General features: G+C 40.8%; 1 protein-coding gene across 3 annotated transcripts in view; it reads left to right on the top strand.

Moving 5' to 3' along the window:
* The window catches only part of Mctp2 (multiple C2 and transmembrane domain containing 2), a 279,955-nt gene that overhangs the window by 118,152 nt on the left and 145,011 nt on the right, over nt 1-16,792 (top strand). For all 3 annotated transcript variants that reach the window (XM_037198675.1, XM_037198670.1, XM_028880331.2), the window contains 4 exons: nt 4,797-4,939; nt 5,827-5,903; nt 6,274-6,385; nt 10,361-10,396. In XM_037198675.1, coding sequence (XP_037054570.1) covers nt 4,797-4,939; nt 5,827-5,903; nt 6,274-6,385; nt 10,361-10,396 — 368 coding nt within the window. The remainder of the gene's footprint in view (nt 1-4,796; nt 4,940-5,826; nt 5,904-6,273; nt 6,386-10,360; nt 10,397-16,792) is intronic.

Consider the following 16,792-nt stretch of genomic DNA (forward strand, 5'->3'; position numbering starts at 1 on the left):
TCACTTGCTTGGAAAGCACTTTGCCTACTGAGCCTGCTCCCTAGCCTCCTGCATGAAGTTCTTAGGGTCTGAGGCCAGCTTTCTCCTCCACCCTCAACCCCCTGCTGAAGCTTCCAGCTCAGCTACCAGGTGTCCTTTCTTTCTCCCCTTTCTCCTTCACCTAAATTATAAGCTGCTGTCAGACTTATGTGTGCAAGGCTTTGGCTCTGATCGCTTCACTCTCCTCCTGAGTGAACCTACATTTCCTTCCTCTTCATACTAAAATAACTCCAGATGGACCAAAAACTTGAGTGTAAAAAAAGAAAATGTACAAAAATCAATGGGAAGAAACACAGCTGAATTAACTTACAAATCCTACAGTTAAAACAAAAATGCTCCTCTGCAGGATGTGAAAGTACAAAGACAGCCGTCAGACCTTGGCTAATTTGGTTAAATAAATAGGAAAATAGCTTATTGCCAGTAATAACTTGTTAAATTCTGACAAGACGTATTGTCGGTGAGCAGTTTCCACAAGGAAGATCTGTTCCAGTTGTAGGCAGAGGACCAGCTGAGCGCCCTGAAAGATAGCCATATCATAAGAACAAGAACCGGATTGACAAACACAAACAGAAATCACAACAGCCAGAAAGTCCCTGAAAGTGTAAGAAACAAAAACGATGCATACTCTAAGTTCGATGAGCATCTAGAAGATTTATTTTATATTTATTTGTGTGTAGGTATGTGTGTCTGTATAGGCCGTGTATGTGGGTGCCCTGAAAGGCCAGAAGTGTCTGTTGGATCTCCTGTGAGCTGCCCAAAGTGGATTCTGAGAACTGAACTGGGGTCCCCTCAAAGAGCAGCAAGCTTTCCTACCCACAGAGCCCTCCTTCCCACCCACCCCCATGTCTGATAAGCTTAGTAAACCATTTGATAAGGTCTGTTAGAACCAAAACGAGCCACTGTGACACCTCAGGGTTACACACTTGCTCCAGAAAGGGGATTCCAGGATAGATACATAAGCCTGCTGACTGAACTGCTGTCCACAGCAGGGAAAATATTAACTACTGGCCTGCACTGATACAGCACAGCCAGGATATGTGTCCTTGGAAAGACACCCATAGGTGCATATTGCTGGTGTGACCCCAATACTATAGCATATTACTTGAGAAAGTGCAGTCATTTAAAAATGATTCTTAGATATATTTTCTCCTGTAAAACACCCCAGAAACTGCTTATGGGTATCAAAGCAGACGAATGGGATCAGGGTCCACTCTGAGGGCACAGGCTTTGTTTCATTTCATACCTTTCAAAGTGGTGGGCATATATTGCTTTTACATAAACAAAATTAAAAAGGCCAGGAACAGGAAATAAAACACCCACATTTCTTGCAGAATAATAACTAACCCTTTATTGTGTATGTTTAGGGCACTTTGGTCTCTGACTCAAAACAGCCTGTTGGAATCTTTCTTTCTCTCTATTTTTTTTCTTCCTTAATTTCTGGGTTCACTGAATTGCTGGTTTGGTATTACAACACGAATGATTTTTTGGGTCTCCCTCCCTGCTGCAATGACCCCAGTCTTTTTCCTGTTTAGTCCCAGGATGATTTCAAATCCTGCCCCCTTGATTTGAGCCCTCACTGACTTGTGAGTTAGGAACTACCTTTCCTACCTACTGCTGAGCAGAACTCCACACCAGGTTTACTTCTTTTGAACATTACCACCCGGGCCCCATGCTGTATTGTGGGGCATGCATACTATCCGGTGCAGAAGAGCAGGTTTCGCGTCTTGGCAACACCCAGGGTATCTAGCACAGAGCAGGACTTGGAAAAGACCAGACATATTTGTGGTCTGGTAGCATGGTTGACAGGTACATGTCAAGGGAGAGTAACCATCTGTAGGTTAGTGGTCATGAGCAGGAACAACTGTGATTCACATGGTTCTTAGGGGGTGGATTTGGTGCCTCTCTGCTACAGGGATTATGACTGCAGGCAGATATAATCACCCCCGGGGCCTCCATGGGGTTATCTCCAGTGCCTCTGTTGATTCCATAATCCATGAGTATGCAAGTCCTTTATGTAGAATGTAGTCTATAAACTGCCATGCTAGTATGTGTAGATATGGTGTTATATGTAAATTATCATAAAAATCATTTATAACCAACATGCACTTCCTCTTATCTTTTACTTCATCTGTAGATGATTCACACATTGTCAATATTATATAAGTAAGTAGTTATGTTGTGTGGGGGGTAATGACCAGGACAGGAGTCTGTACTTACTCAGTAAGGACACATTTTACATATTTAAAAAAAAAAAAAAAAACTGTGTTGTGCCCATGGTTGGTTGAATCTGTGCATGTAGAAGTTCTGTTTATAAAGGGAAGCTCCAGTTTGTCTCGTGTGGGAGAAGATGACTGGCCCTCGGTCCTAAGAGTCTGAGTTTGAGGATATGCAGAGACACAGCCTGGTCTCTATGTTCTCTGATTCCTTCTCCACTGAAAGTACCAACTCCCACAAGAGCCTCTTTGTATCCCAGGCTCCCAGTGGGGAAGGTTAAAGTCCACCCATTCAGGTGTCAGTTCACCATTTGTATAATCTGGGAGTCACATTCCAGAGCTGCCGGCCCCTTTTCAGAACCTGCCTAGTTGAGATACCACTTCCCTGACAGTCAGGCACTTAGGCCCGAAGAGAGAAAACCACCATGAACTACCCCCTCCTAGCAAATTTTCCCCAACAATTAACACTGCACTAACTTGACACCCTCTTTCCTTATTTGGCTTTGTAGACCCTGGTCCTTTTTTCTATTAATTCCAGACATTAATATTTTCTTTCATGCAACTGCGGCCATTCACCCGTGAAACAGTTTGAACATTATGTAGCTGTCAAGATGCTTGGGGATTACCCAGTATGCCTTGCTTGTGAGAAAGTGACACCACAGAGGCCGAGTTTTGAGATGTTTATTTTGAGAGTACGCTGACAAGCATGAAGGCCCTGATCCCAGAGTGGCAATTTCATTTAATTAAAGGCCTCTTTTTATTATAGTTTTCCCCCACTTTTTTATATATATATATATCACGATGATTGTTAAATCCTGACCAGCCAGAGGTGTTCTCTCAAGCTGCTGAAGGAGGGGGTGGGCAGATGCTCACTCACCAGTATGAATTCCACTGAGTGGCTGTGAATGCATTTCTTTTTTACTAGCCTTCAAAAACTGCTCAGCATGGGTATGTGTTTTGAATGAGGTCTGGGCTTCTCTTCCTACACTGCCAAACTTAAGACGGTAGAATTGGACACATCCGGTATTTGTAGCTTATTTTAATTTCTTTGTTTTAAAGTTAGTGCCCATGCATTACTGGAATGCTAATCCAGAAAATTCCTGCTTTAGTAAGGCTATTAACATTGAATAATGTATACTGTCCAGTTGCATAGTGATGCCACCGTCCACTCAAATAGCTAGGGAATGTATTGCATTTACTTTTCTGTGGTTTTTACTACTGGGGCCACATGGAAACATTAAGAAGGGGCCTACATGACAAACTATTGAAGTAAAGAATGGTAGTTCTTAATGACGTGTTTGCAGAAAAGTGGTGGAATTAATTTTTTATGATTAACTAAAATTAATTTCTGATATAATATTTGTAGATGGTATTGGCTTGAATTTCGTATCAGAAATTCATTTCAATGGATATTCTTGGAACCTATCGGGGGCCCTGAATTAGATGGTGGGTTCTTGCATTTATCCTCACAGGGCTGGGTTTCGAGATGGACCACAGTGCCAAACACTGCAAGTCCCAACTTTCGTCTTAGTAGCCTCTTGGGCTGGCCTTCCCTGGTCTCGCTGCTGATTATTCATTTGCTCCTGTTTCTTCACTCACCTGATACAGATGAGCAAGTATATCCTCGGCATGCTAGATGGCACACAGACTCGTGTAACACACAGGCGCAATACATAATTCATGCATTATGTTTGTAGGGTTCTTTTCTTTCCAGTTGATCTGAGAAATGTGGAGGAGGATCTACCATCAGTTTGTGTGTGTGGCGGCGGGCGGGGGTGGGAGTGGGGGTGGGGGGGTAGGGGGGTGGAGGTAGCAACTTGAGGGATATTATTCATTCCCTTTGGCATCCATTTCAAAGCACCCCAGGAGGGGCCACTCAGGTCAGCTGTGTCAGCACTGAGGCCAGCTGAGGGCCTGGTGGATGTGCTGGTCCTGGGTGGGGACAATGTGTGCAGCTTTGGTGCAGATGCGAGGAGGCAGCAAAGAATGGCCACTCTGTTGATTTAATCTCCATGCCCCTGGTGCCAGTCTGAGCCCCCTCACGTCATCTTTTGAATGAGTGATTGCGGAGACCGGTTTATTTGTTATGATTATATTTCAAGGTATAAGAAGATACGATTGAATCGGCCATCTGCTAAATATTTGGAAATGGCTGCTTTCCCTTTTCATGGACTTAACACCGATCCTAGGAGGGGCAAGCTTCTCCCCAGGATTCCTGACACTGACTTGATTTTTCGAATTTTTGTTGGTTATTGAGGGGTGACGTATCCACAATGAAACCACATAAAAAGTCTAGAGAGCTCATTCGTAGTCAACCACTAAAAGACAAAATAGAATTAATGGTTTACCCTTACATTGTAGCATTTTTCCCTCCCCGTGACGCATCCAGGGTTTCCCATCCCTCCGCACAGGGACATATCTCAGTGGGCTTTCCTGGCTTGCTTCAGGCCTGGGGACTGTGGGAAGAATCTTGACTGGGTAGAGATGTCAGGTGTCTATGTGTATTTTTAAAATTCTGTCTTGTTCTCTCTTTCCTTTTGAAAGGCACAAGTGATCCATATGTGAAATTTAAGCTGAATGGGAAGACGCTGTACAAAAGTAAAGTCATATATAAGAACTTGAACCCGATTTGGGACGAGATAGTTGTGTTGCCGATACAAAGCCTTGATCAAAAGCTTCGTGTGAAGGTAGTAATCCCGACAGCTTTCCGGTCAGCTCCTTCCTTCAGAATCTATATTCTTCTGTAGCTCTCAGGGCCTCCTTAAATGTGCACTTGCTTCAATTAATCCCTCCATTTTTCCCTGAGGCTGGATTGAAAATTTAATACCGTAGAAGGAATTTTTTTTTAAGACTCTTTATGAAACTGTGTTTCCCTCAAATCAAGGAGATACATATGCTACGAAGTCACCCTGTACTGTGTAAATAATGCCCTTATTGGCTCTATTTACACTTGCTCCATGTGGAAGAATTATTACTGGCCCTGTAGTGGTGACAAGTGTAGACACTGTTCTCATTAGAAAGAACTTTATACTTAACAGAGCTTCAAGTTACCAGGTGTAAGCATCAATGACTCCAACATCTGGGTTTCAACTGTGTGAGTTGAGTGTGTAGAATGGGATGGCTGCACAATCGTTAGCAAATTTCTACGTAATTGGCAGATCTGTTCACCATGGAAAATGCTAAGTTTTAATGAGAGGCCAATTAAACTATAGGGAGGGCCCATTGTATGTAATATTTTGTTGTATTTGACCACTGCCTTAAAAGTTTGGCTTTCCTTCCTTCCTTCCTTCCTTCCTTCCTTCCTTCCTTCCTTCCTTCCTTCCTTCCTTCCTTCCTTCCTTCCTTCCTTCCTTCCTTCCTTCCTTTCTATTGTTTTGAGCACGGCTGGCAAAATAGGCAGGATATTTTTTCTCTGTATAGTCTTGACCACAGTTTTCTTCAACCTCACTGTGCAAATTATTGTAAGGACTGAACAATGAATTTCCGAGTCCCCAGCCTATTCTGCATGTTAGTCATTTGATCAAGCCAGCTGCTTTGGATGGCCCTGTGTGCTAATGTCCTCCTTGATTTCTAGGTATACGATCGAGACTTAACCACGTCTGACTTCATGGGCTCTGCCTTTGTCATTCTCAGGGACCTTGAACTTAACAGGTATCATTCTTTTACCTTGAATCATTATCAGTGAATTTTAGGGGAAACTCATGCTCATATTAAATCATGCTTATTTCGGTTTTTAAATTATTGAGGGCCATAATTTAACTTAAAACATGTTTTTACACTTTATTTTGGTAGTAGAACAGGGAGACCAGTTAACCAACGTGGAGTTTGACAATGTCAGAGTTTTTTCTTCCACCCCCAGAAAATATATTTTCATTAAATGTGGTTCTGTATTCCCCCAACCCCCGCTGTGTCTAATCTTTATGCAGAGGTAGTAGGCTTTTGCCTTAGGCTTCGAATAGCTTAGCAGGCCTGCAATATTGCCAATTAATGTTATGATCAAGTGTTGTCTTTTTGCTTGCAGGACGACTGAACACATTTTAAAACTGGAAGATCCAAACAGTTTAGAAGATGATATGGGAGTGATTGTGTTAAATTTGAACCTAGTTGTGAAACAGGGTGACTTCAAGAGGCATGTAAGTGTGAACCTTTCTGATTAACCTCTCCACTGTGATGGGTCTTTGATGACTGACCAGCAGACAGGATACCTGTCAGTTGTACATTAAGGGGAGAAGTAAAATAATTGCATAAAGTGTCAGTATGCAGTTATCGACACACTTTCTCATGAACCACTGGCCAGGCAACCAAGAAATAAGAACTTATCTGGCTGACTAAGGTATGGTTAAGATTGCTTTTAAACTCATAGACTATGTGTGTTTTGCCTGAATAAGCCACTTGAAAATACAGTTTCCTTAAGTGTCAGGGCTTCCATTTAGTAATTTTCAGATTCTGGGTGACTTTTGCCTTTCACATATTCAGCTCTGCAGGCAGCTCCCAGGGTTTAATGTTTATGTCGTGAATTATGAAGTGATCAAGTATCCTCTTGCAATATGTTGAGTCCTTTGCCTTCTTTACTGGCTGTTGCTTTTAGCTGCTAACTTTTCCACTGGGTGTGCTTTTGTGAAAAATGCAAATTTTAATGTTCTCTCTTCTATCACATGGAAATTTCTCATTAACACACTATATAGTGGTGATGCTGCACCATCAGTGAAGCGTTCGATTTTGTTAAGATAAGATAGAAAGTCTGCTCTTACAAGTAAACATACTGATGAAAATCATAATCTCATTTTCATATTCATGGATTGCACATCATAATTCCAATAATTAAAATAAGAGCACAATGTGTTTTATTACAATTTACTGAAAGATATTTTTAAAGCAAACTAAAGAAGTTCCTGGAGGAAGAATAGATGTGTTACATTTGATCCTGCAGGGAATCCAATATGAAAATCTGAAGCCTGTTTAGAAATTAGGTTTCTAATAATACTTTCTAAATTGAGGTAAATATTCTTTATTTTAGCTACTGCTTAATCTTTCTGTTGTAATTAACTTCATGATGAAAACCATAACTAGTAATTTACTACTAATTTACTAGTAAACTCCTAGGAGCTAGCTAGTAATAGGAATAGTAAAAGTGTACTATGAATTTTTCATTTGTCAGAGTGTCAAGTAAAAATTCGCTTTCTATCATTTGAATTCCTTAGGTTAATTTGCTTACAAATAACAGACTAAAACTCTCCTTATACTTAAGATAACACTGTTCACATTTGGGACCTCAAGGAAACTGTTAATATGATGAAGACAGCATTGTCTTCTCTGTCCCCTTCTGTCCAGGGCTTTTCTTTACCTTCATTTTTATCCTGTTGTTGTTGCTTCAGAATCTATGCCCTGGATTCACTGTTCAAGTGTATAGTAGGTGGTGGGTGACTTGAGGTGGGTGCTAGCCTAAATTAACACGCAATATAGATTTGTGTTTGAACCAAATGCTCATGGCAGAACACTTGACAGCCAGTGTTTCTTTAGTGACTTCTATAAAGTTGATGTCTCCCATGAAAATGGCTGCACCTTTTGGATTTTTACACAGCTCAATAGACTATGTTCAACAATATTATTGCACTTCAACTGCATTTCAATATCACCATATTTGGAATTTTCAAGTATTAACTATTTGATTTTGATTTTTCTCAAACTGCAGAGCAAACAATGCAAGAAGCAACTTGGAAATGCACTTATGATACATCTCAGTGTGTCTTTTCTAAGTACCAAGAATATCCATTGTCTTCACCTAACTTAGCCTGGCCCCTCTTAGTATTTGAGCAGCACCCCCACTTCCTCTGTTGAGATCGCCAGCATCTCTGCTTACTTGTATGTTCTCCTTATGCATTGCCCAGCAGAAGCCAAGTGTACAATTGATTTTATATAATGAGAAGGCAATAGCACAGAGAAGCCTGCCTATCTCATATACTTTGCTTTGTAATTTCCCTTTTCTATTTATATACTTGATCTAAGCATAAGCAAAGGGACAGTACTGGAGGAATGACTTGTTTTGAGACATATATAGCCATCATATGTATATATATATTATATATATATATATACACACACACACACACACACACACACATATATATATATATATATATATATATATATATATATATATATATATTTGTACTTACAGGACTAACATGGTCCATTTGCGTATACTAGATAGAAGAAAACATTTGTTCTTTTTATTAAGATTAAGTGAATATTAAAAGGCGTGTTTATTTTGGGTTTTTAAGTAGAAATAACAAGCCCTTGGACCTAGAGGGCAGTAGATTTATGTGATTAGAACGCTTGGTTTATACATTACCACTTATGTGTAAACTGTAGAGGAGTTCCACTTTGGATTCTCAGTTTTGCAACAAATTTTTTTTTTTTTGCCATCAGTGAGGGAAATTTTGTTGCTTTAGAACCAAAGAGACAAAAAAAAAATCTTAAGAGGTGCAGCTTTTTTTGTGTTGTAATCTAAGTAGGGTACATCCCTCTGACTGAAAGCCTGAGTAAATTGTACTTTCTTTTTCTTGGAGAGGAGTAGGCTCATAATTAAAATCGTGGACTTGTCATCAAACTATCTGTGTTTGACTCCTAGATCCACCATGTCTCAGTCAAATCCACAGGGTTAGTTAACCTCTCTGCGGGTTTCCTTCTTGTGTGAGATAAGAATGAGGATACCTGTTTTATAGCATCCTGGAGATTGATATGACCAACTATGGCTCCAGACAGGGTAGAAATATTCAGTATATGGTAGCTTGTAGCATTACAGTAAAGTAGATATCATGTTAGTCCTAATTTGGTTTATCTTTTGTGATGGCTACAAAAAAATCAAGCCTATGCAAAAAAGGACTCAATAGCTTTATACCCCTATAAGGTTGTCATTAATTTCTGTGATTAGATTAATTGAGCATAGTTGGTATTTTTATTGAGAAAACACCTGAGCATTTTCTTTCAAACCTTCGTTGTAGTACCTTAACTAGGTCAGGTGCACAATGATGACCTCACCATTTCCCCCGGACAAATATTAATGAGAATCTGCAAGTTCTCTCTGGCCAGTCCTAATGACTGGCCAGTGAAATGTGAATGGACTTCTCTTGACTATTGGTTCCTTTTCAGGTTTCTTATTGATTGAGGAGAAATAGTAGCAAAATAGACATACCATTTACCTGCATTTTTTCTGTTCCTTGAACATTATAGTAAATGTGGTCTGCTTAGATTTCATAATTCAATTTCAGTATCCTGAAGGTAACCACGTTTTAACAAGCAGTTAGCTAGTGAGATAGCGAGAACAGAGCATTGCGGTACTGGGCACTGACTTGGGAGAGGAGATGGATTTTGCTGAAAGAAAATTTCAACCGAAGATGAAATAGAGCAGCGTTTGCATGACAAAAGAGGGATCAGAAAAGAATAGGGTGAAATGTGTTGACCTCCAAAACTTTTTTCTTTCTTCACACATTTGCTAGATCAACTAAATTAATTTCATTGGACAATGGTGATTCTAAAGTTTTTAGTATTTTCTTTTTTAATTAGGTTATAAAATAACAAATTTCCGTATGGCATAAGTTCTGCACTCTTTTCTGTTATTTTTGACTATTGAAATTTAACCTATGAAAATAAATAGAATTTTGTTTTCTGGTAACAAAAACTATGGATGATCCAAACATGAACTAACATTAGTTAATAATTTACAAATATATTTACAATGCTACCTAAACATTGTAAGTGGGAGAAACATAATCTTCCTTTTTGGAGATGAAATGTATTATTTCATTTAATTGAAAAAACGTTATTGAGATAGAATGATATTTGTCTGCCATTGCTGATCTATCCTAAATACTATGAGAAAATGATGTGTACAATTATCTAAGTGTGATATTCCTTTGTTTTTGTTTTCTTGTTTATGTGAGCTTTTTTGTGGAGAGAGATAAGTGATGGCAGAGGCTACATTTCAAATTTGGAAGATAATAACATGAATATAATATGCATCATATGTAATGTAAAGTAGTTTGATTATGTTATAAATGATTCAATGTTTCTCTGTTTCATTTTTATATCTTCACTATGCAATGAAGCGTTGGTCAAATCGGAAGCGGTTAAGTGCCAGCAAGGTAAATTTACTTGTTTTTTTATTTTTATATAATCTGAATAAGACTTCATTTTTTTCACACATGCATTCATATATATATATATATATACATATATATATATATATATATATACAGATATGCATATACATACACCCATTCATACATGTACATATATACACACACATATATAAAATTAGTATCGTTCAGACTTGATTTGAATCAGCATTCTGTACCTCTTATTGTTTTAATGAATAAAAAGGAAAGGCCCTTTCTTTAGAGTTTCATTAAGTGAGGGCATGGCCAGATGTTGGAACTTGCACTTTTTTGAGTGGTGACATTTTATATGTACCAGGGATGTTAGAATTTTACACTTCATTAAGCTTGGGACACTTAGAATGTGGCATGGCTAGATGCTGTTTCTTCAGGAAGTTCTTTGCCATGAGAAGCTAATGTGAGTACTTCAGGGGCGAAGTACAGACTAGAAGAACATGTGACAGCCATTATCAATCTCTCCCATATCTTCTCAGTGTACGATGGTAATATTTTAAATATATCACAAAGTACTGGTGGGTTTTACATCATTACTATATCTAAGCAAGTGTATAGTATTTTACAGTTTGTGCAAGTGGGAATACCAATGAAAGCATTCAGAATTTAATCATTTGTTTATTTATTAATCATTCTAATTAACAAATTAGAAAATTATACATTAGGTATCTAAACATGAAAATTATTCTAGAAGGAACCCACCACCACCACCAAAGTATTTTTAACTCATGTTAGCAGTTCTTACTACTCTACATCAAGAGATGTAGAATTCTAGTTAAATGATGGGGTACTTCAGGCTCTTTGTCTAATTTGATTTCTGAATGTGAGGGCTGATCTGTGCTTGTGGTAGAAAGAAGTTGTGCAGACAATCACTTGTATATGAATGAGTGTGTACATATACACAATTTCTAAATTTTAACTGTATAATACCTCAGGTGACTACTTCTCTATATGATACGGAGTCTGCATCAAGAACAAGAATTCTTAATATTTCTGAGAGAGAGAAAAGAAAGGGAGAGAGAGAGAGAGAGAGAGAGAGAGAGAGAGAGAGAGAGAGAGAGAGAGAGAGACTGTCTTGTACTCAGGAATCCATAGGAGTCAACATTCTAACGCCACACTCTGACTATAGTGTGTTCACACTGACTATAGTGCATCTGCATTTTAAACATGTAAACAGAACTGTGAAAGTGGAAATCATTGACCCCCCCCATCTCACTTGGTTCCTTGCACCCTGGTCCATGTCCAGAAACAGATGAGGACACGATGAATAATGGTATGCTGTCATCTCCAACATTCTCCACCTTTGCCTTATTCCTTTATAGTCACTAGAGGGTAGGAGAACATCGTTTCTCACCATAGAAGGGAGTCCAGCTCTCACTCTCTGCCTTAAGAGATGCTGTAACCACCCAAAGCAGTAAAGTTTCCCAGAATGCTTTGGTGAAGCCTGACAAAGCAGTATTTTCTCCTTTATTGATTCGGCTGCTGCACTAAAACACCGGTACTGTACATCAATAACCATCTTTAGTTAGGGAGCTTCAGTCTGTGGAAGAGCACTGGCAGTTTGTGGGAGAACATAAAGGCGAGAAACAGAAATTGTGAGCCTGGGGAATATTGGAGTCCAGGGAGGACAGGAGAGGTTATGGAACAATGGCCAAAGGAATGAAGAGGGGTAGGAAAAACGTCGACAGCTTGGATAAAGATATCAAAATTATGAAGGGGACAGAGGATCCAGAGAGCAGTATTTATATATAGATACTACAGAGTTATGTGTTGAGGCTGAGCCGCCCCTCTTATTTTTCTTTCTGGAATTTTGACTTCAGTGTGCTGGGCTTAGGAATGTAATAAATGCCCAAAGCCAGTATATATGTTTAGTAAAATCCCAGACAAGTAAAGCTTGATGAATGCTAGAGATATTCATATGTGAGACATGAAGATTATACATTGGGGAACACTTAATGGTGATGGTGCTTTCTTTGCATTGGGAAGTATGCAGTTTAAGGAGGAGAGCGAGATAGCTTGTAATTTGGCTTACGAGAAAGAACCACTGGGGAATTATACACCCATTGCCATTAACACTGTATAAACACAAAAAAAGTCTCTGATCATCTACCTTTTGATACTTTTAAACCACAAATTTCTTTAATTTAAAAATAATATTCTGTTATTTTACATGTATAAATGTTTGCTGCATATCTATCTGTGGGCCACATGCGTGGCTAGTGTTTGAGGAGACAGGGAAGGGGTTAGATCCCCGAAAACAGTAATTACAGATGGTTGTGAGCTGCCACGCAGCTGCCCGATATTGAACTTGGATTCTCTAGAGCAGTGGTTCCCAACCTGTGGGTCAGGTTAAAGCCAGTTTGGGGGTCAATTTGTCTCTTTCACAGGGATCACATATCAGATATCCTGCATATCAGATACTTAGATTTTTAATTTGTAACAGTAGCAAAATTACAGTTATGAAGTAGCAATGAAATAATTTTATGGTTGGGGGTCACCACAACATGAGGAATTGTATTGAAGGGTCGCAGCATTAGGAAGGTTGAGAACAGTTTTTCTAGAGAAACAGCCAATGCTCTTAACTACTTAACCATTTCTCCACCTTCTCTTTTAAGATTTTCATGTTGTGCTTAATGTTAGGAAATGTCTGAGATAAAGATTACTTAGCTGTGAACATAAAAAATTATACTTCTGTGCTACCTATGGCATAGCAGGATTTAAACCTCAATCTGATTCATCTATGCCTTTATTTAGATGGTTGCTTCTTTTTCTCTATGGGTCTTATATTTTTGAATTACCTCATATGTTCCTGAATAAGTGTATCCTTGTGGCTCATTTTAGAAGTGTGTCTTTGATATTTTGCCCTAGATTTCAATGTGATAGATATATAAGTGTAGATGTAACCAACCATCTTATTAAATAAGAAACACAGAACCAATGTAAAAGAGAAAGCCAAGAGGTCAGAGCTCAGAGCTAAAATCTCACCCTTCCTTCTGCGGTTGTCCTAGCTCTCTGAAAAATAACTATTTCCCGTGTGTACGTCTTTTCATAGTCTTTTTGTTCTGCCTTCTCATTGGTTGTAAACCCAAACACGTGACTGCCTCGTCACTGTCTGTATGTACAGCCCCCCAAGTCTTAAAGGCATATGTCTCCAATGCTGGCTGTATCGCTGAACACACAGAGATCTACCTAGCTCTTCTACCAAGTGCTGGGATTAAAGGTGTGTGCCACCACCACCACCACCACCACCACTACCACCACCACACTCTGTCTATGGCTCTAATAGCTCTGACCCCCGGGCAACTTTATTTATTAACATACAATCAAAATCACATTTCAGTACAATTAGAATACCACCACCATATAAGGATAGTGTTTAAGATAGGTTTAGCTTCCTCTCAGGAAATCTTTTAAAGTAAGTATCTGATGGAGAATCCGGGGTTTGATGTAATAGATCATGGACTGGCATCTCTGTCTTTTGCACTGTGGCTGGGTAGTACTCAGTGTGGCCGGGGCTGCTCGAGGATTCACTGTGGTGTCTGTGATGGCTGCTGCAGCTCGACTCAGGAACACTCACAGCACTTACAACCAGCAAACAGTTTAATACAAGGAGGGACAGAAAGGGGGCTAGAAGTGGAGGTAACAAATCTGTGACAGTACCTAGACACCTTGTAGCTCTATTATCCTTCCTCCCTCTCTCCCTCTCAAACACACGCTCATGCATGTGCGCGCGCGCGTGCAGACACACACACACACACACACACACACACACACACACACACACACACACTTGCTCATGCACACATGCACACTCACACATGCACACGGAGTTGGGGGGGGTCTCCTCATTTGGTTTGTAAAGCTGTCTGAACACATGTTTCTTTAGCTAAGGATCTCACGTTCATTTTCATGGGGATGAGTACACACTCTCTCAGGACTCTTCTTTTGACCTTCTGATTCACACATTAATACGTCAGCCATCTAAGATAAGAGAGGACCTACACCAGTGTAACATTTTTATTGTCTGTTATGAAATTACGTGACTAGTAGTGCCAACTCTTGGCCCGTCTGGCTTTATATTCTTTTATTGCAGTTTCTGTCTGTTATTGTGGAGGCTGAGCTCTGCGGGCTACACTTTCTAGGTCTCCTAATCATCTGTGCTCCAGCTGGCTTGGTACGGGGAGAGAAATTGGCACAAAGAGTGTTTGATGTACAGGAACTTAGACTGAGGGAGGAGAGTGAAAGAATTTGAAGGGGCCTCCTGTCTGTCTATCTGTCTATCATTAACGAGCTATTCTGTGATCAAATCTCACCTGGGAAGAGGGGCAAGTTTAATGATTGCATTGTGTGCGTGTAGTTAGGGTTAAGGAGTTGTTTCTACCCAAATGGGTTTCTTGCCATCTACTGTCTGGATGAACATGTCTCACTATACACATTTCTCTATGTGAACTCCCCATGCCTTATTGGTGTGAGAGCCTGGGAGTAGTCTGAGGGACTCCCTGTTGCAAGAAAAAGCATTCTCCCAAGTGCTGGTATCAGTTCTCTCATGGAGGTGGGGGCACCAAATCTCCTGCTACAGTGACTAGTGAGGGGCAGGGACAGCTATCCCAGGGCCAGTGAGGGACAGGGCTGGCTCAGCATGGCCCTTGAATTTCAACATGCGTGGTTCCTATGATCCCCTGTGGCAACAGGAGCCATGGATATCAGCCCAGCACCTGGCTGCTGTAGGGCCATGGACCCAGACATGGCCTGCGACAGCAGCCTAAACCAGGCCCCCTGTGGCTGTACAAGTCACTAAGATTGGCATGGTCTCTGTGGTTGTGAAGCTCTTGGACACCAATATGGCCATAAGTGGTGGCCCAGACCACTGGCATCAGCATTGCCTTTGATGTTATCAGGAACCATAAACATCAACACAGATCTTGGCTGCTGTAAGGCCATGGACCCAGACATAGCTCTTTGCCCAGATGGCCCCAGTGGCAGCATGGCCCTTGGATACCAACATGGCCATAGGATATAGCCTAGACCCCGGGCATCCATGTGACCTTTGGTGGCACCATGGGGCATAGACATCACAGACCCTGACTGTACTAGTACCATAGACCTAGACATGGTCCCACAAATCAGCACAGGCTCAGATGCCCCCTGGGATTGGTGTGGCCCATGTATCAGAGTAGCCCTTGGACACTTATATGGCCCAAGATGGTAGCTTAGACCCCTGGCATCAGCATGGCATTCAGTGGTATTAAGAGCCACAGACATTGACTCAGACCCACCTGGCTGTGCCACCCCACACCACAGGTGTGGGAGAACTGGACCCAATGGCATGGGCTTAGGAGAGCTGGCTCTGTCTGTCGTCTGAGGGGTGGTCCCCAGTGGCTTGGACTGACCAGCTCAACTATCACCCAGATCCACATCCTGGGCCTTGGGGTGGCCCACCCTAACAGCTGTCCCGCCTTTGACCTACTAGAGTGCATGAAGGGACTGGTCCCGCAGGACAGTAACTGCAGAATCTCCATGACTCAGGGCAACAACAGGATATCCGAGAGAAGTTTCAGTGAGGGTCCAGCCCAGTGATGAAACCAGAGACCTTGAACCAGACCAATGACTCATCGCAATGAACATTTTGTGGGTAGGGCTGATTGGACGAAAGGATATACTGCGTAACACACCCTGACTCCCAATGCCACTAGGATGAATGAAGAGGCGTTGGAAAGGTGGAAGAGTGAGGTGGGCTTTTTTGGTGGTTTGGTCTTGTTTTTAATTAATTTGGGGGGCATACTGCAGAGGTGAGGGGTGGATATGGAAGGATTGGGAGGTGAGTGGGATTGGGGTGCATGATGTGAAATTTCTAAAGAATCAATAAAGAATTATGTCTAAAAAAATGAAGAAGAAGAAGCATCCAAGGAGCTGAAGTCAGACAAAAGACAGAGCATGTTTCCCAAACACTCCAGCTAGCAGAGTGCTTTCTGTTTATTAGTTTGCTCATTCTCATTTGCACATGTTCTTCAATGTCTGCTCATAGTAACACAGTCTCACTATTCACTCTTTTGGTTAAACTCAAAGCCTTGAAATTATACATTCACACTGCCACATATATCTTGGTCCATAGAGTTCTGTCTCTGCATGTCTGGGTGCTTGTTTTTTTAATCCAATCTACTATATCTCTATCTATTTCTCCAAAGTATGTACTGTATTATCTGTCATCTATCACACCTCTCTAGCTTTTAAAACTGTTGGTGCTAGCAATAGAACCCCAGGTCTTAGGCTAAACACATACTCTACCACTGAGCTCTATCCTTGCCCTGTGTCTGTCTACTCTCTGTCTGCCTTCTGTACATTTAGATGTGGCCCGCCATAGCCCCATGC

This window comes from Peromyscus leucopus, chromosome 1 (genome assembly GCF_004664715.2).
Source record: "Peromyscus leucopus breed LL Stock chromosome 1, UCI_PerLeu_2.1, whole genome shotgun sequence".
NCBI classification, from domain to species: Eukaryota; Metazoa; Chordata; class Mammalia; order Rodentia; family Cricetidae; genus Peromyscus; species Peromyscus leucopus.